Below are 24,641 nucleotides of genomic sequence, written 5' to 3'. Positions count from 1 at the left end.
CTAACCAAAACACATCTTTTCCAGTCAGGGGACGTGCCAGCTGGAGCTGTGAGAACAGGTCCAAATTGGAGACAGAAGGATGCAGAGAAGTCGAGTTGTCAAGACTGTTTAAGTTGAACTTGTTCCCATAATGAAATTGATTCTACTCATTGTACCATCTGTCCTTATCAAGATTTAGTTTAACTAGAGGATTGAACCATTCTACATGATCCACAAGCCCATGGTGTCACTTAAGTCTTGGTTCTATGGCTAACCAAGTGTGAGTTGCTGCAACAGCCAATGTAGGGCATGTAAATAGCACCCGGTGAAAACATTTCTGCTCCCCTTTATCATCGTGTTTTCCCATGAGTGACACATGTCTGTACTTCACCCTGGATGTTCAAAAACTGCAGCCGTACTGATATGTGAATATCAATGACAGGAATCAACTGGTGTAGGCAAGATGGTGGATGGTCTCACCACACTGAATAAAGCTGGTGTGCATGCTACCCAAGTGTTGTACATACAAATAAAATGAGCCTGCACAAGTGCAGAGCATTTGTATTAAAGTGTACTCATGCATGTCATGAACCCACCTGGTCTATATATAGTTAAAAATCACACAACACCAGGTTATAGTCCAATAGGTTTAATTGGAAGCACACTAGCTTTCGGAGCGATGCTCCTTCATCAGGTGATTGAAGGTGACAATCACCTGATGAAGGAGCGTCGCTCCGAAAGCTAGTGTGCTTCCAATTAAACCTGTTGGACTATAACCTGGTGTTGTGTGATTTTTAACTTTGTACACCCCAGTCCAACACCGGCATCTCCGAATCATGGTCTATATATGCATGTCATATACAGGTTAACAGAAAACATAGATCAGATTTCTGTACTTAAGAATAACTACTATTACAAATAAACAGACTACAACAAAGGCAAACAATTGAGCCATCAGCATATAACTCTATTAGTCAAAACTCCAGTCCCTTTGTAAATTCTCCTTCTGCATCTAAGTACAGGTAGACAAAACAGTCTGTGGTGTTATGGCCAGAGGGAAAGCATGGAAGGCAGTTCAGTGGTCACTGCTCACAGGATGTTTTGCAATGATTCTTATAATAATCAGTGTTGCTTCTCAATCTCCCTTCTCGATGTTTTTAGTTGTTTACAGGAGGCACAGGGTAACTAGTTCACACCTGTAACATGTCTCTGACTTATTAAAAGTCACCACTTATAACAACTATTGAAGGAAAAGTAAACTTCATTTCTTGTTTTTTTGTGTTAGTGTTTTATTTATACAGAGAAAGCTTTTGTGCTTGCAGCCATCTAATGGCTTCTCCTAATTTCATTCACAGCCCCAAACTGTCGGGCTTCTTGAGAACCGATCACATAGTTGCTAGCAAGCAGAAGGCCTTTAGCTAATTGTTAATCCACAGATTAAGTCAGCCACTTGTTGCTGGCTGAATCTTCATTATACACAACTCCTTGACACTAGCTCATCTGCAAACCGTCCACTTTGCTTGAACCAGAGCTATGTAAACAATACTTGAGTGTCAGGTTACTAGCTTTTACAAAGTTCAGCAATTCTTCACCAGCATTTTGTTTTTAAAACACTTCCCATTTTAGTCCACAATTAAAAAAATAGAAAAATAAAAAATGAAGTCTTTGCAGAGGACATAATACGTGTATGTATAAACTGTCCAATAATTTAAAATGACACGTATTGCCCATTTTTTATATGGTGGTGCTCCTACAATCTATTCTAAATCATGCTTGTTTGTGCTGACGAAGCATTGTTAAGAACGTGCTATGGAACTAAATTTAACTGGTTCTTGTTTCCAATCAACAATTGTTATTTTTAAATCGTTATACTCCTTGCTTAGTTGCATCAACTTCTGGTCCACTATGCCTCCAACTGAAAACTCTCATTTATATTCAAATTCTTCCATGACTTCCCCTCCAAATCCTTCCCACTTTACAGCCTTCTCCAGTCACTTGCTCTGAGTTCTTGTGTGCCCCCATTATCACTTTCAAGACCATCAATAACGTACAAAGTTAAAAATCACACAACACCAGGTTATAGTCCAACAAGTTTAATTGGAAGTACACTAGCTTTCGGAGCGACGCTCCTTCATCAGGTGATTGTGGAGGGCTCGATCATAACACAGAATTTATAGCAAAAATTTGCAGTGTGATTTTTGCTATATTTTTGCTATAAATTCTGTGTTACGATCGAGCCCTCCACAATCACCTGCTGAAGGAGCATCGCTCCAAAAGCTAGTGTGCTTCCAATTAAACTTGTTGGACTATAACCTGGTGTTGTGTGATTTTTAACTTTGTACACCCCAGTCCAACACCGGCATCTCCGAATCATCAATAACGTAAGTCTCTTTATCTCTAATATACCAATTCAGTCCCTTCCATCCAAATCTTCTTTAAGATCCTTCCTTCCTAAAAACATTCATATAGTTCCCAAATTTGCTAAACTATGCAATGGCTTTGAAACTGTTGTTGACAAGGACTCCAGCTGCTTAAAGCAGAACTTATTTGTATTTGGGTGGTTTAGCTAAAATTTCAGACTATGGAAATACAACATTTTCAAGTTAATTATTGATGTATACTGTTGATGTATAACAGAACAAGTCACTACATCACAAGTGTATTTGTGGCAATTAAGGAATCCAATTACAGTTACATATCAGTGAAAAGAAGGAATGATATATGAGAAGACGGTGGTTCACGAAAGACTCGGAAACACATGAAGGGTTGAGGGCAGCAGACCAACCTGAAGGTCCGTGTTATAGAAATAGCCTGGTGCACAAAGCAATGGGAGGTGGAATGAAACAAACAGCTTGAAGCATTCTTACCATCCTGTTTCCCAATCAGTCTGTCAACTCATCTCTCTTGTTTAGTCTGGCTCCTGGATTTTGAAAACTGTTAATAAAATTGGTATTTCACATCAAAGGAAACCCAGCATGTGTTATGTGTGGAATTCTAATCTTGAGATCTGTTTACTGCCAGTGGAACACTTTCTTTTATGCCTAAAGGATGGGAGGATAGCAATAGAAAATTCAGATGTTCTGCCTTGATCTCAATCTGTCTGCCGACTCAGGTGAATGTAAGATTTCTCCTGATGCTATTTCAAATGAGAGCATGGAGCTGGCTAGGACTTGGCCCTTAAGCAGCAGAGTAACATGATTAGATTATGATCAGCCCCCTGTTTATAGGAACTTGCTTTGTGCAAATTTTCTACATTACAACAGTGATTGGACACTGGTTGTGGTGTGTTTTGGGATGACCTGGAATCATGAAAAGCACTAAGTTAATGGAAGACTCCTTGTCAACATTTGGAATGAAATAATAGGGCACTGGGGAAAGCAGCGCTAATTGGACTGAACCACACAGACATGTTTTTTTTTCCCCCCTGTAGCATTCTGTAAACGAGTATTTTCAGGCCTCATTGTGTGACACTGGTGACTGATTAGTAAACAAGAGTTCGTGAAGGCCTTTGAGGCAATTGTTCCTACACTGACACCCGTTCCTTCCTCACCCCTCCACTGAATGAACACCTTATCATGGGCTATTCACACCTTATTTGCATCCACTTGACACTGTGTCCCTTCTAACATCTGCAAAAACCAGCCATAAATGTATCCAAGACTTATTTCAAAAAATGTGTAAGAGGTTTTGCTCCTGACCATTCTGCTCAATTGGGCTGGACAGAAATGGACAAAGTAAACTATGTTTAAAGGAAAACTATGTTTGATACATGTAGTGACTGATGTATTTTTTGAGATTGTAACCAGCAGGTAAATAAGAGGAACCAGTGGATGCCGTATTTAGATTTTAATTAGATTTTAGATTTTCAAAAGACATTCCATAAGCAGTTACGATGGTGATTGCACTAAATTATGGTTCATGGGATTGTGTAGAGATTGAGGCTTCTAATCTTGTCCAGAGAGCCCTGCCTGACAGATAAAAAGAGGTATGTCAGACATTCTGACACTCAGAGCAGCCTTTAAGGATGCTGGACCAGTGTCAAGGACTTAGCATGTGTAAATAAGGGGTGACTTAGTCTAGCCTCTGTGGAGTTCTTTCAGTGGTGACGAGAGCAAGGCACATTCCTAAAGACACTCACTTGCAACAATTCACCACATTTCCTGTGGTGAAGTCATTCCAACCGGAACTCTTATCAACAAACACATCGAGTTAGACCCCATCTACCACCCCCTGAGAAAAGGAACACAAAGTGACTTCACCACATGAAATAACATCACCAACTTAAAGAAACCCAAACATATAAATAGAAAGCAGGAATTTACAGCATTGCTTCGCATGAGGTCCACTGAAGATGTTACCTAGTAAGATAACGAAACGTCTGGAAATGAACCTTTCAGCTCAGCGAACAAACCTACATTTAAAGGTACAACTTCAGTTCTGGTCTCTTATGAAAAGCAGCTGTTTCAGTTACCAGTGACTGTAGTAAAAGGCTTGGGCGGAACGTTGATGAGGCGAATTGGCCACAAGAGATTCACCTAGATTAGCTCAACATTTTTCAGTTAGAAAATGGCTGCTTGATTGAAATTCTACTTAAATACAGAGGAACCTCGATTATACAAATATCGGATTATCTGAAGGAGATCTCGAGGTCCTGATAGAAACATTACGTCAAAGAGCTGTTTCAACCCTCATCGCGTCTTCTGTTTACAGGTACAATGATTAAAAACAAACTCAGCTCACTGAAACGCTGCTGAGAACAGTCCTGAACAGTACAGGCACCATCTCCAAATAACTGACCACCCACCCCCTCGCTCCCCCCACATACTTCCCCTGGAATTCTAGACAGGGGTGTACTCTAAACCCCCCTTCCCCAATAATCTTTCCAACATTGTCCTGTACAGGGCAGAGGTAGAACCTGTCAAAACATTGTAGTAAAAAGTGTGTGCGCGCACGCTATTTGGAGACTTATCCCACAAATGCAGCAGCAGTATTACTGTTGGTGTACTCCCCAGAGTGGGGGCGGATGGGGTCAGGGTGGACAGAGTTTGGGGGGTGGTGGACAGGGTCACGGGATGGGGTTTGGCGGCAGGGACTCGTGCGCAGTGTGCTGTTGTCTAGTCTCCTGAACGGGGAGTAGACTTCACAGAAAACTCCGAGCATCAGAGGAAATCAATTAACCAAATAATCAATTATCCAAGTGAAATAGTGTCCACCCATCTCGTTCAAATAATTGAAGTTCCTTTGTGCCTGGAAGTCTTTCAGGAAGGTTTGGGGACTATCAAAGGAACCAAGCTCATCTTGCATGTTGACCAGGAAGCAATACCACAATTCTGCAATTCTGCCACTTGCCTAATGAGCAAAATTAATGCAGAAATCAAAAGGCTGGGAAGCAAAGGAATTCATCAAATTGGTCCAGTTTGATGGAATGTGCAGTACTGGCTGTACTGATTCTGAAGCCAGATAGGTTGGTTTTACTTTGTGGGGATTTTAAACAAACAGCAAATTCTTTTTGGAGCTGGATAAATACCCACTACCTCATGAGCTATGCATAGTTGTGGTTAGATAACGCTTCCTGGAAGTATACTACAATTAATATCTATAAGGATTTGTACCAATATACAAGACTGCCATTTGGGTAAACAGTACAATTTTTCAGTGACGATGGATAACGTTTTGCAAGGTCTACTTCACGTCACCATTCATCTAGATGATGTGCTAATAACAGGGAAGCCAAATGAGTAAGACTTAGAAAACTTGGACACAAACCTTAGATGTTTCTCACAGGCGGGTGTGTCTATGAAGGCACAAGGTGTGTTCTAGGCACACTAAGCCACCTACTTAGGCTACAGAGTCGACAAGACCAGGTTAACCCATTGTGAGATAGTGAGGGCAATCAAAGATGCCCGGATCCCACATCAGTGCCGGAGCTTAGGTCTCCCTGGGCTGGTGAATTATTTACATAAAGTTTACACATAACCCGGCCTCTATCCTGACACCATTACATCAATTCCTAAAGAAAGGTAGCCAAGCCATTGCTTTCAGGGAATTGAAGAAATGGTTATCGTCCTCTCAGGTGTTGGCACACTATGATCCCAAGCATCAGGTGATATTCACATGCAATGCTACCCGGTATGGCATCAGTGTAGTTGTAGCTCAGAGGTAGCTTAATGGAAACAAATGCCCAATAGTGTACACATCCAGGACTTTGGCTAATGCAGAGTTAAATATGCGCAGATAGAGAAGGTAGATTTGGTGTTCATATTTGGAGTTCGGAAGTTCCACCAATACCTTAATGGACATAAAATTGTGATGATGATAAGGGACCACAAACTGCTAGTAGACCTACTTAAAGAGGACATGGCAGTGCTGTCTATAGCTTCAGGCCAAATTCAGCAGTGGGCTCTATACTAAGTGCTAAATTCCTGAAATGTTGACTCTCCTGCTCCCCAGATGTTGCCTCACCGGCTGTGCTTTTCCAGCACCACACTTTTTAAACTTTATACTAAGTGAGGATAATTACAAGTTGAAAAACCACCCAGAAGGAGGAAGAGAGCCTCTTCAAGGAAGGCATCCTTGCAAGAGGATTTGCAGTAGGTTAAAATCAACTAGGAGAAAGTGAGGACTGCAGATGCTGGAGATCAGAGCTGAAAAACGTGTTGCTGGAAAAGCGCAGCAGGTCAGGCAGCATCCAAGAAGCAGGAGAATCGACGTTTCGGGCATAAGCCCTTCTTCAGGTTCCTGAAGAAGGGCTTATGCCCGAAACATCGATTCTCCTGCTCCTTGGATGCTGCCTGACCTGCTGCGCTTTTCCAGCAACACGTTTTTCAGCTCTGATCTCCAGCATCTGCAGTCCTCACTTACACCACCCAGAAGGCCAAATAGCAAATGCGGATGCACTGAGGCACCTCTCTCTGGCAGATACATGACCAGTGGCATTGCCACTGGAAGAGTCCATAATGGTTTTAAATTATCTGAACATACTTCCTGTCACAGCCAACAATATCAGACTTTGGACACAAAGATCCAGTCTAAGCAAAATTGAAAAAGATGGTACTGATTTTGTGTGTGTGTGTTGGCCGGGGGGGGGGGGGGGGGAGGGGAAAGGGGGAGCGTAAGGACTGCCAACAACCAGAACTGAAACATTTTTGGACTCCCAGAGACCAGATCACAGTAGCGGACAGCAAATTATTGAAGAGCAACAGAGACTTTCCTGAACAAAGATTACCACCAGATACTGGCTGAACTCCACCTGGGTCATCCAAGGGTCTTCAAAATAAAGTGTGATGTCTGATAGCCAGTCTTGGATGCAAACATAGCCACATTGGTGGTGCTGTGTCCAGAGTGCCAACAAAGATCAAAATTACCGCCAGGACTCCTCCTTATCCGTTAGAATGGCCAGATATATCCTGTTCTCAGTTATACGTCGACCGCGTGGGTCTTTTCATGGGCCGACTGTTCTCGGTCATTGTAGATGTCCACTCAAAGTGGTTGGATGTAAATGAGTTCATTCAACAAACACAGGAATGACTATGGAAAAACTGCATGCATCCTTTGCATTACATGGACTCCAGGAAGTGTTGGTCACAGAGAATGGGCCATCAAGGAATCTGAGTATTTCTTACATCAAATGGTATTCATCAAATAAGGACAGTTGCATACCAACCATCATCTAATGGTTTGGCAGAGTTTGAATAAACAGCCTACAGCCTTGCTAGATACCAAACTGTCCCAGTTCCTATTTGATTACAGGAGTATTCCTCATGCAACTACACGGATAGTTCCAACACACTTGCTAAATAGGAAGAAGAGTCTGCACCAACTCTGATCTTCCCAGCTCTGGGTTAATGGATAATGTTAAAACGACATCTTCCTTACTTTTCTGTATTTTTGCTTGATTCAAATGTAAAAGTAAATGTTTAAAAAGCAATGGATTAGTATACTTTGAAAACAAGTTGGCTAAAAAAAAGGTAAATTCTGTTTTTACGGCTGTTTGTTCAAGCAGTGGAGAAACCCCAGTTGCAGTCAAGATGGAGCCAGAGCCAGACGGCTGTGGACAAACAGAAGTTTGGTCAGTAACAAGTAGCTGATTTGTCTGTGAAATTGATGACATAGGCCTTCTGCCTGCCAATAAGTGTGATTGGCTGCCAGGTAACTAAACAGGTTGGGGTTGTGATGTTTGGGTAAGAAGTCACTGGACCTCTGCAAGGAAAAGGGGCTGCTTTCACCCCACAGTGAAAGCAACTCACCAGTAGATAGCCAGTTTATTTCCCGACATCAGTTGACGTAAGGTGTAACTTCTAGTTAGTAAGTCAGAAATCTTTCTAAGTGTTAACAAGTTACCTTCTGCCTCCTGCAAATAAGTGAAAGCACCTGGAGAAAGAAGGTCAAAAAGCAGCATTTCAATCAGTAAATGGATCATTTCAGTAAACCCTGTGGCAAGGGACCACTGAACTGTCTTCCTAGTCTTTCACTCTACTCTTAAAACCCATTTTGTTTTGTCTGTCTGTATTTGTATGAAGCTGAAATTTTAGTTTTAACACTTAGAAATCTTAACAGTTATAGAGTCATAGAGATGTACAGCATTGAAACAGACCCTTCGGTCCAACCCGTCCATGCCGACCAGACATCCCAACTCAATCTAGTCCCACCTGCCAGCACCCAGCCCATATCCCTCCAAACCCTTCCTATTCATATATCAATCCAAATGCCTCTTAAATGTTGTGACTGTACCAGCCTCCACCACTTTCTCTGGCAGCTCATTCCATACATGTACCACATTCTGTGTGAAAAAGTTGCCCCTTAGGTCTCTTTTATATATTTCCCCTCTCACCCTAAATCTATGCCCTTTGGTTCTGGACTCCCTGACCCCAGGGAAAAGAATTTGTCTGTTTACCCTATCCATGCCCCTCATAATTTTGTAAACCTCTATAAGGTCAGCCCTCAGCCTCCGACGCTCCAGGGAAAACAGCCCCAGCCTGTTCAGCCTTTCCCTATAGCTCAAATCCTCCAACCCTGGTAAGATCCTTGTAAATCTTTTCTGAACCCTTTCAAGTTTCACAACATCTTTCTGATAGGACGGAGACCAAAATTGCACACAATATTCCAACAGTGGCCTAACCAATGTCCTGTACAGCCGCAACATGACCTCCCAACTCCTGTACTCAATATTCGACCAATAAAAGAAAGCATACCAAATGCCGCCTTCACTATCCTATCTACCTGTAACTCCACTTTCAAGGAGCTATGAACCTGCACTCCAAGGTCTCTTTGTTCAGCAACACTCCCTAGGACCTTACCATTAAGTGTATAACTCCTGCTAAGATTTGCTTTCCCAAAATGCAGCGCCTCACATTTATCTGGATTAAACTCCATCTGCCACTTCTCAGCCCATTGGCCCATCTGGTCCAGATCCTGTTGTAATTGCAGGTAACACTCTTCGCTGTCCACTACACCTCCAATTTTGGTGTCATCTGCAAACTTACTAACTGTACCTCTTATGCTCGCATCCAAATCATTTATGTAAATGACAGTTCATAATTATTATTTGTAGTTAGTTCTATTTGTAATGAATAGTAATTTTTGTTAAGCACCAAAACCTGGTCTATGCTTTGTCAACCTGCATATGTGGGGGATTCTGCATATCTTTTAAAATATTTAACACTTTATGATGACTCCAGGAGTGGCAGTGCTCGATTTCTACTATGTCACTTGGTGAGGTGCATCAAGATAAAAACAAAATAATAAAATTATTTTCTTTCTTTTCTGAAATGTAAGCATCATTGACAAAGCTGACATTTTGTTACCCATCCCTAAAGGATAATTTTTGGGTTAGCACAACAAGGCATCACTAGAGTACTTGAGCCTCAGATATGTACAGCTAGCATTAATGACTTAGATGAGGGGACCAAGCGTACTTGTTATTCAAAAGCTTGAAAGTAAGCTTTGAGAAGAATATAGAGGTTGCAATTGAATATAAACAGAAGAGACGAGTGGGCGTTGAAGTACGATGTAAAATGTGAAGTTATTTCAAATTGAAAACATTACTTTCTAAACATTGCAATACGAGAAAATGTTAGCATTCAGAAGGAATTCAATGGGAATTACAAAGTTAACATTCAATGACTGAAAGCAATTAAAGAAGTAAATTGTGTATCAGTATTTATTACAAAAGGTTTCATCTTACTAAAAGTTTACACAGAGCTTAATGAAATCACATCTGGAGTGCTGTGTGCAGTTGTGCCTTTCCTAATTCAAGGGGGATAGGTATTTTCTAATCAACCTGTCACAGAAATGTTATTGCATACCTCTGGAGCAATTGAGACTTGAACTCAGGCCTCCTTTTTCAGAGATAGAGATACTACAACTGTGCCATAACAGCCCTTCCAAGGAGGGATCTTATTGCCTCTGGGTATGCAACAAAGGCAAATTAAACTTTTTACAGGGATGAAAGGATTGTCCTGCATGGAGAGGTTAAGTTGACTAGGCCTTTATTCCTGACAGTTTAGGAGTTCAAAAGTAACCAAATTGAAACATACAAAATTCTTCAAGGGCTTCGCAGGGTTGATATTTGGAGACTCTTTAATCTAGACGTCAAACTTAGAACTATGTATACAAAGGCTCAGCATTGGTTGTCAGCCATTTAGGATTTAAACATGTCTTCACTTAGAATTCCAAAGATTTGTCATATTGTCTACACCAGAAACCCTGGATACTCAGTCACTGAGTGAATTCAAATGAAGAATAGATTTCTGGGACAATAAAGGGAATTAGGGATAAACAATAGTACAGAATTAGTTATGGCCATATCAAACCAGAAGTTCAGTATCTTATAAAGAACAACCACTCATTGTTGTCTACTTTTACTTAAAGTTGTTTTGTTATCCCCATCAAACTGCTGAACTTGAATAATACATCAAATGAGGTCATCAAGCTCTTTAAATGGTTTTTAGATCTCTGATTTGATTTCTAAGACTACTGAATTCCAAATGGACCAAGGTTGTTCAGCCTATTGGTGAGGCTGAAGTTAAAAATTCTTAGCCTCTATACTACTTTTGTAGCCATAGTACTTACATGGCTAATCCAGATTAGTTTCTGGTCAAAGATAACTCGCAGGATGTTGAAAGTAAGGCTGTGATAGTAATGCCATTGAATGTCAAGGGGCAGTGATTAAAATCTCTTTTGTCAGAAGTGATCATTGCCTAGCATTTGGGTGGCACAAATGCTACTTGTCACTTGTCAGCCCCAACTTGAATATTATCCAGATATTGCTGCATTTGAACGTAGACAGCTTCTGTATCTGAAGAACCGTGAATGTTGTTGAGCATTGTGCAGTCATTAAGTCAGAAATGGGAATGTTGGCTAATGATGGAGGGAAAGTCATTGATGAACAGCTGAAGATGGTTAGGTCCAGGATACTATTCTGATGAAGTCCTGCAGAGATGTCTTGGAGCCGAGATGACTGATGTCTAACTATCAGAGTTATTTTCATATGTGTCAGGCATGATTTCAAACAATGGATAGTTTCACTCATTCCTATTGACTCCAATTTTGCTTCTTGGTGTCAAACTTTTTGAAATGCAGCCTTGATGTCAAGGGCACCCACTCTCATCTCACCTCTGGAATTCAGCTCTTTTGTCCATATGTAAACAAAGGCTACAAAGAGGTTAGGAGCTCAGTGGTTCTGGAAGAATTAGATGTCAGTGAAAAGGTTATTAGTAAGCACATGCAGCTTGATAGCACTATTGATTACACTTTCCATCACTTTACTGATCAAGAGTAGAATGATGGGATGGAATAAAAGAGAGAACATGCCAATGTAACTGTACTGGAATAGCTTGATTTTGGTTGCATCAAAATCTGGAGCACAAGTCTTCCGTCTTATTAAAGTTGGCAGGGCTCACAGCCTTTGCAGTGTCTCCAGCTGTTCCTTAATATCACCTTGAAGCAAACTGAATTGACTAACAACTGACAGTTGTGATGCTGGGGTTTTTTTCATCATTGAGGTTGGGAATATTTGTGGTGTCTCTTCCTCTTCCAGTGAGTTGTTTAATTGTCCTCCACCATTCATGACTGGATGTTGCAGGACTCAAAACCCTAGATCTGATCCATTGGTTAAAGAACTGCTCAGCCTTATCCATCACTGGCTGCTTAGAATGGCATGGAAGTAGTCTTGTTAGATATCTTTAAGTTGATAACTCATTTTTAGGTATGCCTGGTGCTGCTACCTTCTGCACTCTTCATTGAACCAGGATTGATGAGCCATAAGATTACAGGTTGCACCGGGAGGGGCACAATTCTACTGACCAACAGCTCACAGCACCTCAACGATCCCAAGTTGTGAAGTGTTCAATCTATTGGAAGTCTATCTTATGCAGCAGTACTGTACAACACAACACAGGGTATCAGTGTGAACGCGGAACTTCATCTACACATGAACTGTAGGCTGGTTAATTTTTCTTTATTCAATCAAAGGATTAGGGTTTCACAGCTGGACCACCATTTATTGCCTATCCCTAAACACCCAGAGGGCAGTTAAAAGTCAACCACATTGCTGGGGTTCTGGAGTCACATGTAGGTCAGACCAGGTAAGGATGTGCACCTTTAAAGGATGTAAGTGAACCAGATGGGGTGCAAGATGGAAGAGGGTGTTGACGTTCACCTCAGATTCTGCCATGCTCAGACTATAGCAACTGGTTACTTATTATACGGCTGGTCTCTGTAATGGCAAATTCATCCATACATCAAGACTAAGTTTCAGCTGGAACTGGAAATAAGCAGTAAAAAGAAATGTTCGCCACAATCACCCTTACATCACTTGGCAACAACCCCTTCTTGGTTCAGATTGATGTATGTTCAAGACTCACATTATGTTGGCTGACTCTGATGAAGCTTTGTAAATAATGAATGGGTTAAATGTGCTTATGCAGGAAAAAATATTTTGACATTTTTAGAAGGGCCAGGAGTGGTAGTTACAAATCATACAGATGTAGAACATGACTGATTGATTGTTAGGCATTTGGTCTTCTCCAAGTGGGTCGTTAACCTCTGGAATAGAAATCTTGCGCACTAAAGATGGGCTGGGTTCCTTCAATAAAGAGCTAGGCCCATTTGCGGTTGAAGTACAGATCAACTTGTACAATAGGTTAATATCTGGTAACATAAATCAGAGCCAAAAATCTCTAGGACTAGTTTCATTACCTTTTCACCCCAATCAGCCACAGTTCAGATTTCTTTTCCCTACTTCATACAACAGATTTCACAGCTTCAAATGGAGTGGGTAGTGAAGGATGATGGATCACAATCATGTGGGACAGACTGGGAATACAAGATGCTGTTTCTTGTGTGTCGCTTATTTTAATTACATTTTTGATTGTGTAGTAAATTAGACGAACTCAATACTTGGTGACTGATTCTGTTACATGCACCACTTCAAAGATTAATCCTTATATTTGGTGTAATCAAAAAACTAGCAGCTTTTCAAAACCTTTATCACCTCTTTATAGGATTCTTGATTGAACAAATCTCTGGTTTTGCTTAGAATTCCGCACATCGACAAGTCAAAAATATTCTTGGCTGTACACGTGTTAAAATATTCAAAGCTCTGGTAGGAAATCTAAACAATTTATATTCATCCTTCCACCAGTGATATCAGAGCAAGCAGGATTTTTTCCAATCTTAATTTTCTGACCCTTCTCAATTTCACTTCAGATTTTGTTCCACTATATTCAATTGATTATGTATTCATCCAGTACATAAATTATGATGCAGATTAAATATTCAGAGTGCCATCTGGTTTTAATTTAGTTAGATGTAAATCTTCCTTTGAAATTTCATAAATCTAGAACTTGATTCTGATGCAGAATAGTTGGCTCAGACGAGCTTCAATTGCTGAGTTTAAGGTTCTGAAGATTTTAATTTAAGCAGCTATCATTAAGGGTACAGAAATCACCTTATAATTAATGGGATATTCAGCAGCTCAACCTGAAGCTGAACACAACATGTCAAAGGTCACAGATGCTTTCACTATCAAAGGCACAAATAACTTCGATGCAAAGTGAACAAAGTGCAACCCATACATCTTCCAATTTCCAAAATGCAAAGAAAAACAGAAATCAAGAAACACTCAAGTCTTGAAACAATACAAAAAGAAATGGCTTGAAAGCCTTCAAGCCTACTCCACCATTCAATATGGTCATAGCTGATCTGTTTGTGGTCTCAACTTCACTTTTCCTTTCTGGCCCTATAACTCTTAGCACTCAATTCTATCTTCAGTAAATTCAATGACCCAGCCTCCACTGCTTTCTGAGGAAGAGAATTTCACATACAAACAACTGAAAAGACTCCTCATCTCCATCTTAAAAGGGAGATAACTTATTCTCAAATTGTCTCCCCTAGTTCTAATCTCCCCACAAGAGGAAACTTGCTCTTGTTTTCAACCCTACCAAGGGCCATTGAGATCTTAAGTGTTTCACTGAGTCATCTTGCATTTTTCTAAACTCCAATGGGCATCCTGTTGAACAATTCTTCATAAGCCCCTCATTTAAGGAATGAATTCAGAGGGATTTAAAAGTCCTGTTGTTTTAGTCAAAAATAAAGTCAAAACAATCAGAGCCAGTTCATAAAAGGGGAACAGACCTGACAGAATTTGGGGGAAGGTGTGGGGAGAGAAAATCTTTGAGCAGGAAGACAGAGATCCTCTTTGGCTTGAGGGTTTGGAAACAATCCTGTTGAGCAATGGATATCTGCTGATGTGAGTATGCTGAATCATTGAGCCTTTATCTGTTGCTGCATCCCAACACAAGAAACAGACATTCCTGTATTGTGATGAGTAGTATTATTTCACCTTCCAATAACCAACTTTTGCAAATTACAATTGTTTTGTAACAGGACTTAAAACACAGAAAGACAATTAGCTCCAGAGTGGATCTGTTAAGTATTTTTTTGGGATGGAGATTGGTGTGTACACAGAATCTAAGTAATTCAGATGTGATTAGACTAGATACAAGGACCTTTATTATTAAGATATATACAAGGCTGTTGGGTATCCTGAAGTGATTGCAACGTTATAAACTCACCACAGGGTTCCAATAGCATGAGCTGAGCTCCATGTTCTTTGCAGTAGCTAAACAGAGGAAAAATGCTCTGACATTTTTTGAGGCAGCATGGTTTCAAAACTATCCATACTTCTCCAAAGGAGGCTTGTATTGATCAATATCCAAGTAATATCCAGAGCAGGAATCCCACTGCTCGGATGTGCAGTGATTTCATAGAATGCAAGTCAATATGTGCCCTGGGGAGGCATTCTTTGTCAAATGTTTCATCGGATCAAATCTGCTCCATATCTCATTTCCGCTCTGCAAGTTGCTGACTTGACTGTTCCAGATATTAAGGGAATCTGTAACACTCTGGTGATTTGCTGATAGACGAGGGAAGAACAGGTCATTCCAAACCTCCCAAATTCAACAGGGATTTGGCAACAAGTTCTGTCATTCTATTAGATGGTGATTGATCTATTGCACACCCCCGACAGCCTATACCTTTGGATGAATCCCAACGTTTACCATCACCAGTCACTACTCAAAGCATCAGCTGGTCACTTTTCATAGGTTAATTTCAAAATACAAACTGAGCAATTCCAAAAAAAGAACCCTGAGACGTAAACAAAATGGCAAAAATACTAAAAACAATGTTGTAAATAAAACCCAATTTTTAATACTTTAAGAAGAAACAGTGTTATGTCTGTGTGGCAGTGAACTGTCACAACCATTATACCAGTGAGGATATGGGCTATGCCTACGATTGACTGATATCCCAAGGACAGGGATGGGGGTGGAAAGGAGGAGGGCAGTAAAGTTGGGGGAGGAAGTGATGGAAATGACAGTACAATTTATACATCTCCTTCTCTCCTCAAGGTACCTCAGTCTATTCCTAATGAAGGCTGTCCCACGTGTTAAACAGAACAAAAAACTCCAGAGAGAAAGGTGCACTAAGAACAGGAGAGTTCTGAGTTGAGGGTGATGAAGTTGAAATATTTCTGAGCCAACCGGAAATCTCCACCAATCTCTGTCCATGATCCACATTCACTCCCCCACCTCAAAAAAAAATCTCTATACATCTTTCTGGGATTTGGAATCATGTTACACTTTCCAAAAGGCAAATCTTTGCTCATTATCCTCTCTTCAGTCTTTCACAATGAAGATTATTTAGAATCAAACCAACCCTACGATTACTAGTTAACAGTAAAATGCAGCAAGAGAATTTGATGATTTTTCTTTGAAGTAATGTCTAACTTCTTTCCCGTTAGGTGCTCATGGTAAAATGGATCTTTAATGGTATGGAATGACTGTTGGTGTCCCTTCCCCCTCAAAGTGGAGTTCAGAAAGTCCCTCAGATAAATTTGAAACACTTGGTCTTGTCGTGTGGCAGCCGTGTTTTGAAGAGGACGGAGTCCACACGGAACTGGGTGTAGAGCAGCGGCATGTACCCGTAGACCTTCACAAAGAAGTTGATGCATTTATGTCTTTCATGGAAGTGGGAGTCATCATGCGACAGAGCCTGGGGACATCCTGGGCAGCGGAAAGTCCAGCGTGATGTGACCTGGTGGATGGAGAATGTGGAGAAGGTTAGAGCAGTCTTTCCCAAACTTCACCCCCATTGTGACCTCATCTCAAGGCTTGGAAATGAGCATGACCCCAGTAATAATAGGGTGGGTGGAGGCAGGTTATGAGTGGACAGGGGAAAGAAAACTTGCGAGAGCACTGGGGAATATTTGAGACTGTGCAGAAGGATATAGTGTGGTTGCAGTGTTCTATATTTTACAAGTTCTCTGAGAAGCATCAATTAGCCTCAGAACTCATTTCATTCAACCATGTGGTTGACCCAGACAAGAAAACAATTACACATGTACAGGACGAGGATGTTGAAGCTGATCCCAACACTATCCCACCGAAGCATCTATTCCAGTGTCCATTGATACAATGGTTGAGAGCACGTTTGCAACCACAGCTTAAAAATCCCTAGGTTAAAGGCCTCAACTCTCAATGAGACAAGGGGAAAATAAAAATGATTGAAAACTCTGCTTTTGCTACTAAGAAAAGACACAGTTTTAAGAAAGACAAAGGAAACAAATAGCTTATGGAGGGAATTTCAAAGCTTAGCAGCTGAAAGCATGGATGCCAATGATGGAGTGATTAAAGTTAAGGATACTCAAGAGGGAGAATTGGACAGATGCAGGTATCTCAAGATGGTATAGAGATGGAGGAGCACAGAGATAGGATGAGGTTAGGCCATGGAGGAATTTGAACACAGAAATACTTAAAATTTAAAATTAAGGCACCACTGGATTGACAACCTATACAGATCAGTGAACATAGGGGTGATGGATGAATAGGGCTCAGTACGTGTTAGGATATAGACAGAAGTTTTGAACAAACTCTGGTTTATGGAAAATACAAAATAGGAGGCTTGTTATAAAATCACTGAAGTAATACAATAACACCTGGTAAGCTGAGTAAGGGACAGAAATAACATTGATGTGTAAATCAAAGTACTTTTCAATCAATGAATTGCTTTTGAAACAGCCATTTTTCACATCAGAAATGTAACTGAATTTGTATACAGTAACGGACCAATTATATTCCTGTGAAGTTGGTTGAAGGGTAAATATTAATCCTAGGATGCCAAGCAGCACTCCCACTATACTTCTTTGAGTGGTCCCTGGGACCCTTTACATCCACCTGAGAGGGGTGAGATCATTTTATTCAAAAGTCGACCACTCCATCAGCACAGGAACACTCCGTACTGGCATTGTAAAGTGTCAGCCTGGTTTACGTCCTTTGCAGTGAAATTTGGAAGTACATGAAAAGAAAATGTACACCATATCATCATAACTGTAAACCAATCGTCCTTCAGTCAATTCAGAACTCCCATCATAAAGCACCTAACTACATTCCCATTGTGTGCACACTCATACAGCACCTGCATATATTCAAATGTTTAGTAAAATTTCTTGCTCTGAGCATTCGTTCATCGTGAAACAAATTAAAATATTGTTCAATTATAACAGACATTACTGAAGTATTTTATTTATGTCCATCTCATTGACAGTCTTGATGACTCTAACAAATAGACATATCAATCTTGGTTTCACTAACCTTAATCGGTGGTTTCCTGGTGATGTGGGAGACAAGGAAGTTCATGGCAATATCTTCACAATTAATATATTCATCCACCATGTCGCGAATGGCCTGTGGCATGATATAGGAGTAGAGGTACGCATAGTACTGGAAGACAAGAATAAAACCTTCAGGGAGGATGCATAAAAATCTGTGGCAGGTGGTTTGAAAACCAACAAGAGGGAAAAAACATTTTGACCTCATTTTCACCAATCTGTAGGATGCAGGTGTAACGAGGCAAAAAAGTGAGGACTGCAGATGCTAGAAATCAGGGTCTAGATTAGAGTGGTGCTGGAAAAGCACAGCAGGTCAAGCAGCATCCGAGGAGCAGGAAAATTGATGTTTCGGACAAAGGCCCTTCATCAGGAATGAAGGCAGGGACACTCCAGGGTAGATAGATAAATGGGAGGGGGATGGGGCTGGGGAGAAGGTTGCAAAGAGTACAATAGGTGAATGGGGGTGGGGATGAAGGTGATAAGTCAGAGAGGAGGGTGGGAGAAGGTAGCAAAGAGTCATGGTTGAAGAGCTTCAGGGCAGAGGAGATGACCTGGGGGCTGCAGTGAGAGAGAGAGAGAGAGAGAGAGAGAGACTCACTGAGATTCTTGTGGAGAGAGGAGGAGAACTTCTTCAAGGTAGGCATCTTACAAGAGGATTCGCAGTAAGGTTAAAATCAACTAGGCAAAAGTGAGGACTGCAGAGTCTATATGAGTGTGGTGCTGGTAACACAGTATTGGTAAGAGTAACCACCGCACAGTCCACTTCAGACTGAGAATACCGTCCCTCATGAGTGGTAGTATCATTATGCTAAATGGGACAGACTTCAAACAGATCTAACAACTCAAGACTGGGCATCCATGAGGTGCTTTGTCCATCAACATAGCAGAATTGCACTCCAATACAATCTGCAACATCAAGGCATGGCATATCTCCTACTTAACCACTGCCACCAAGCCAGGGGATCAACCCTAGTTTCATGGAGAATGCAGGAGGACATGTCAGAAGCAGCACCAGGCATATCTAAAAGTGAGGTGTCAACCTGGCGAAACTACCAGTCAGGACTGCTTGCATGCCAAACAGACAACCGCCTCCACGATCGCCGGGAAGACCATCGCTGACAGATTCACGGCCTCCACGGGGTCCACAGCCACTGGGAACAACACAGTTTCTGCCATCGCCGCAGCCACTTCCGCCCCCAGAGTTGCCGTTGCCGCATCCACTTCCGCCCCCAGTGACGTCACTCACCTGCACAACGACCACGCCGCATGCATCTCCGCCCGTGTACCGATCTCGCCCCCACGCCAGGTCCTAGCTCCCAGCCCTGCCGTATTTTCACCATCCCTCCAGACCTCCCCCTCTCTGAGGATGAAAGATCAGTCCTCAGCAGAGGCCTCACCTTCATCCCCCTATGCTCCCGGATTAACGAGTTCAACACGCGGCGAGACATCGAACAATTCTTCCGCCTTCTTCGCCTCCGCGCTTACTTCTTCAGCCAGGATTCTTGCCCACCTTCTGACAACCCCTTCTCCCACCTCCAATCCACCCCATCCACCTGGACACCCCGTGCTGGCCTTTTAGCCGCCCTCGATCTCTTCATAGCCAACTGCTGCCGCGATATTAACCGCCTCGACCTGTCCACCCCTCTTACCCACTCCAACCTCTCACCCTCGCAACGTACAGCCCTCCACTCCAACCCCAACCTCACTATCAAACCAGCAGACAAGGGAGGCACGGTGGTAGCTTGGCGCACCGATCTTTACGTTGCTGAGGCTAAACGCCAGCTCGCGGACACCTCCTCCTACTGCCCCCTTGACCATGACCCCACCTCCCACCACCAAACCATCATCTCCCAGTCCATCTATAACCTCATCACCTCAGGGGCTCTCCCATCCACCGACTCCAACTTCATCGTCCCATAACCCCGCATCGCCCGTTTCTATCTCCTGGCAAAAATCCACAAACCTGACTGCCCCGGCCGACCCATTGTCTCAGCCTGCTCCTGCCCCACCGAACTCATCGCTGCATACCTCAACACAGTCCTGTCCCCCTTAGTCCAAGAACTCCACACCTATTTTCAGGACACCACCCATGCCCTCCACCTCCTCCATGATTTTCGTTTCCCCGGTCCCCAACGCCTTATCTACACCATGGACATCCAGTCCCTATACACCTCCATCCCCCATCACGAAGGCCTCAAAGCCCTCCGCTTCTTCCTTTCCCGCCGACCCAACCAGTACCCTTCCACTGACACCCTCCTTCGACTGACTGAACTGGTCCTCACTCTGAACAACTTCTCTTTCCAATCCTCCCACTTCCTCCAAACCAAAAGGAGTAGCCATGGGCATCCGCATGGGCTCCAGCTATGCCTGCCTCTTCGTCGGATATGTGGAACAGTCCATCTTCCGTAGCTACACTGGCACCACTCCCCACCTTTTCCTCCGCTACATTGATGACTGTATCGACGCTAACTCGTGCTCCCACGAGGAGGTTGAACAGTTCATCCACTTTACGAACAACTTCCACCCCGACCTCAAATTTACCTGGACCGTCTCAGACTCCTCCCTCCCCTTCCTAGACCTCTCCATTTCTATCTCGGGCGACCAACTCAACACGGACATTCACTATAAACCGACCGACTCCCACAGCTACCTAGATTACACCTCCTCCCACCCTGCCCCCTGTAAAAACGCCATCCCATATTCCCAATTCCTTCGCCTCCGCCGCATCTGCTCCCAGTAGGACCAATTCCAATACCGAACAACCCAGATGGACTCCTTCTTCAAAGACCGCAATTTCCCCTCAGACATGGTTGACGATGCTCTCCACTGCATCTCCTCCACTTCCCGCTCCTCCGCCCTTGAACCCCGCCCCTCCAATCACCACCAGGACAGAACCCCACTGGTCCTCCCCTACCATCCCACCAACCTCCAGATACATCGTATCATCCTTCGTCATTTCCAACACCTCCAAACAGACCCCACCACCAAGGATATATTTCCCTCCCCTCCCCTATCAGCATTCTGGAAAGACCACTCCCTCCGTGACTCCCTCGTCAGGTCCACACCCTCCACCAACCCAACCTCCACTCCCAGCACCTTCCCCTGCAACCGCAAGAAATGCAAAACTTGCGCCCACACCTCCCCCCTCACTTCCCTCCAAGGCCCCAAGGGATCCTTCCATATCTGTCACAAATTCACCTGCACCTCCACACACATCATTTACTGCATCTGCTGCACCCGATGTGGCCTCCTCTACATTGGGGAGACAGGCCGCCTACTTGCGGAACGTTTCAGAGAACACCTCTGGGACACCCGTACCAACCAACCCAACCGCCCCATGGCTGAACACTAACTCCCCTCCCACTCCACCAAGGACATGCAGGTCCTTGGCCTTCTCCATCGCCAGACCATGGCAACACAACGCCTGGAGGAAGAGCGCCTCATCTTCCACCTAGGAACCCTCCAACCACAAGGGATGAATGCAGATTTCTCCAGCTTCCTCATTTCCCCTCCCCCACCTTATCTCAGCCCCAACCCTCAGACTCAGCATCGCCTTCTTGATTTCTTCCCGACCTCTCTACACCCACCCCCTCTCCGGCCTATCACCCTCATCTTAACCTCCTTCCACCTGTCGCATTCCCAACACCCCTCCCCCAAGTCCCTCCTCCCTACCTTTTATCTTAGCCTGCTGGACACACTTTCCTCATTCCTGAAGGGCTTATTCCCAAAACGTCGATTCTCCTGCTCCTTGGATGCTGCCTGACCTGTGCTTTTCCAGCAACACATTTTTCAGCTCTGATCTCCAGCATCTGCAGTCCTCACTTTCTCCAAACAGCATAAGCAGCAAGTCTTAGACAGAGCTAAGCCATCCCACAACCAACAGATCAGATTTAAGCTAGGTAGTCCTACCACATCCAGTCATGAATAGTGGTAGAAATTAAATGAGTCACTAGAGGAGATGGTTCCACAAATATCCCTATCCTCATTGATGGAAGAGACCGACACATCAGTGCAAAAGATTAGACTGAAGCATTTACAGCAATCTTCAATCAAAAGTGCCAAGTGTACGATCTATCTCGGCCACCCCAGGTAGACCCCAGCACCACAGATACAGTCTTCAGCAGATTTAATTCACTCCATATGATATCAAGAGAATGATTGGAGGCACTACAAAGGCTATGGGCCCTGACAACATACTGGAGACTTGTGCTCCAGAACTTGTCTCCCCTAGCCAAGCTGTTGGAGTAGTTAAAACACTGGCATCAATCTATCAATATGGAAATGTTGCCCAGGTATATTCTTTACTCAAGAAGCAGAATAAACCCAACCCGGCCAATCACTGCCCCATCAGTCTACTTTGATCATCAATAAAGTGAAGGAATGTGTCATCAGCAGTTGTGAATGACACTGAACATTTGCACAATTGCTGTTTTGTCTCTCTCTCTCTCTCTCTCTCTCTGGGCTACATCTCCACCCATCATTTACCCAATCTTCCGAATATATATCAACCCTCTCTTAGTTACAAATAAGTTCTGAAGAAGGGACACTGGACTCAAAACATTAACTCTGCTTTCTCTCCACACCTGCTGAATCTTTCCAGCAATTTCTGTTTTTGTTCCTGTGGAAGACTAGCAGTGGCTGTGAATCCATTCTCCACAGTCATTGTCATGAGGATCAGGGAATAAAATGGGTGAACATTAAACCTCTACAGTCTACCCTCCCCTAATTTCCTCCTATAACTAGCCACTGGAACTGCATTCTTGCTTTATCTTTCCACATGCCAATTAGAGTCATACAGATGTACAGCATGGAAACAGATCATTTGGTCCAACCCGTCCATGCTGACCAGATATTCCAACTCAATTTAGTCCCACCTGCCAGCACCCGGCCCATATCCCTCCAAACTCTTCCTATTCACATACCCATCCAGATGCCTTTTAAATGTTGCAATTGTACTAGCCTCCACCACATCCTCTGGCAGCTCATTCCATACATGTACCACCCTCTGTGGAAAAAGCTGCCCCTTAGGTCTCTTTTATATCTTTCCCCTCTCACCTGAAACCTATGCCCTCTAGTTCTGGACTCTCTTTCCCCTCACCCACCCCAGGGAAAAGACTTTGTCTATTTATCCTATCCATGCCCCTCATGATTTTATAAACCTCTACAAGGTCACCCCTCAGCCTCCAACGCTCCAGGGAAAACAGCCCTAGCCTATTCAACCTCTCCATATAGCTCAAATCGTCCAGCTCTGGCAACATCCTTGTAAATCTTTTCTGAACCCTTTCAAGGAACAATACCTCAAATTAGGCTGTTTAGAAATCAATGGTTTTAAAAACTGCATATTTTTCTCTTTTGGTACAGCTCAAAATTTATAGCATTTACATAATTTGCCTTGTCCATTTGTATTCATTGTTTACATTCTACAACTATTCTAGACTGCACTTTTCATGATTCAGCTCACTCACAGAGTAATGGATTGGACTTTTCACAGAGCATGTACAAGTGAAACACAGACCAGGAATCTATTGTGTGCTTGCACGTTAAGTAACAGGTATTTCAAAATCTGGTACATTCCAAAATCTGGCATGGCTCCATTCCTGGAGGTGCCAGATTGAAGATAGCGTACCTGGAATAGGTTTAAAGTTACTCATTCCAAACACTCAGCACTTCAGTTTATAGTCACATTTTCAGTCTGTTTCTTTTTAAAGGGCCACAAGCAAATCCCCAGTTCCTAGCTGCCACCTGTTCACAATCATAAACGATTAAATTACAATTAACAATCTCGACAGAACATGCACAAACCTTGTGAAAGAAGGCAGCGCCAGTCAGCACCATGGATAGTTCACAGGAATAATTGGAGTTGTAGAGCCAGGACTGGTGGGTCATGTCCCAAGCATGGTACCTGCCAGGAAAACCCACAATCCGATCTCTGGCCTCTCGCCAAACCCTGTGGAGAAAGTATAACAATCTCAGGGCCAATGAGGAAGTAGAGAAAGCCAGCGCAAGTCATTCATTCAGAACAGAGTGAACAAACCTATTCAGCTTTCTTCTTGTTCTGCATGTTCACTAACCAGACGACTGTAAACTGTCATGTACTCACCGAAAGCCAAACATAATTTCATCATGGCGAAGGTGGGCATCATCATCAATTGAAAGAATTGCCTCCGTTTCAATAGTATCCCAGGGTAAGAAACGATTATTTAAGCTATTCTTCTCTGTACGAACAACCTAAAAAGGATAATACTGATTTTACTGGCATACTCTAGTCCAGGAATCACCACCCAACTGAATGATTAGCATCAGAGCAACTCACCTGATCAAACAATTTGAACCATAAGGATCTCAACCAGCAAGTTTAATTAACCAAGATTGACATACAAGGCCTCACTCTGCAAACTTGGAGCATTAGAATGAATCTTTTCATTATCTTGATATTGCCCTTTTTTTACTTTCCAGCTGATATATCAAAAAAGTATACCTTGTCTCTCTAAAG

General features: G+C 42.8%; 1 protein-coding gene and 1 pseudogene across 3 annotated transcripts in view; one reads left to right on the top strand and one right to left on the bottom strand.

Moving 5' to 3' along the window:
* Nucleotides 1-14,968: 14,968 nt before the first annotated feature.
* The window catches only part of extl3 (exostosin-like glycosyltransferase 3), an 87,811-nt gene continuing 78,138 nt past the window's right edge, over nucleotides 14,969-24,641 (bottom strand). For all 3 annotated transcript variants that reach the window (XM_043680256.2, XM_043680281.2, XM_043680266.2), the window contains 4 exons: nucleotides 24,249-24,376; nucleotides 23,951-24,095; nucleotides 18,132-18,260; nucleotides 14,969-16,575 (listed from right to left, as the gene is read on the bottom strand). In XM_043680256.2, the coding sequence (XP_043536191.1) occupies nucleotides 16,366-16,575; nucleotides 18,132-18,260; nucleotides 23,951-24,095; nucleotides 24,249-24,376 (612 nt within the window). In that variant the 3' untranslated portion in view covers nucleotides 14,969-16,365. The remainder of the gene's footprint in view (nucleotides 16,576-18,131; nucleotides 18,261-23,950; nucleotides 24,096-24,248; nucleotides 24,377-24,641) is intronic.
* On the top strand, nucleotides 19,219-23,906 carry LOC148150570 (uncharacterized; annotated as a pseudogene).

Source organism: Chiloscyllium plagiosum, unplaced genomic scaffold (assembly GCF_037043375.1).
Source record: "Chiloscyllium plagiosum isolate Xiang-an unplaced genomic scaffold, Cpla_swu_hap1 HiC_scaffold_3, whole genome shotgun sequence".
In the NCBI taxonomy this organism is placed as follows: domain Eukaryota; kingdom Metazoa; phylum Chordata; class Chondrichthyes; order Orectolobiformes; family Hemiscylliidae; genus Chiloscyllium; species Chiloscyllium plagiosum.
Note: the sequence above shows the minus strand (reverse complement) of the source record. Positions and strands in the feature narration are given on the sequence as shown.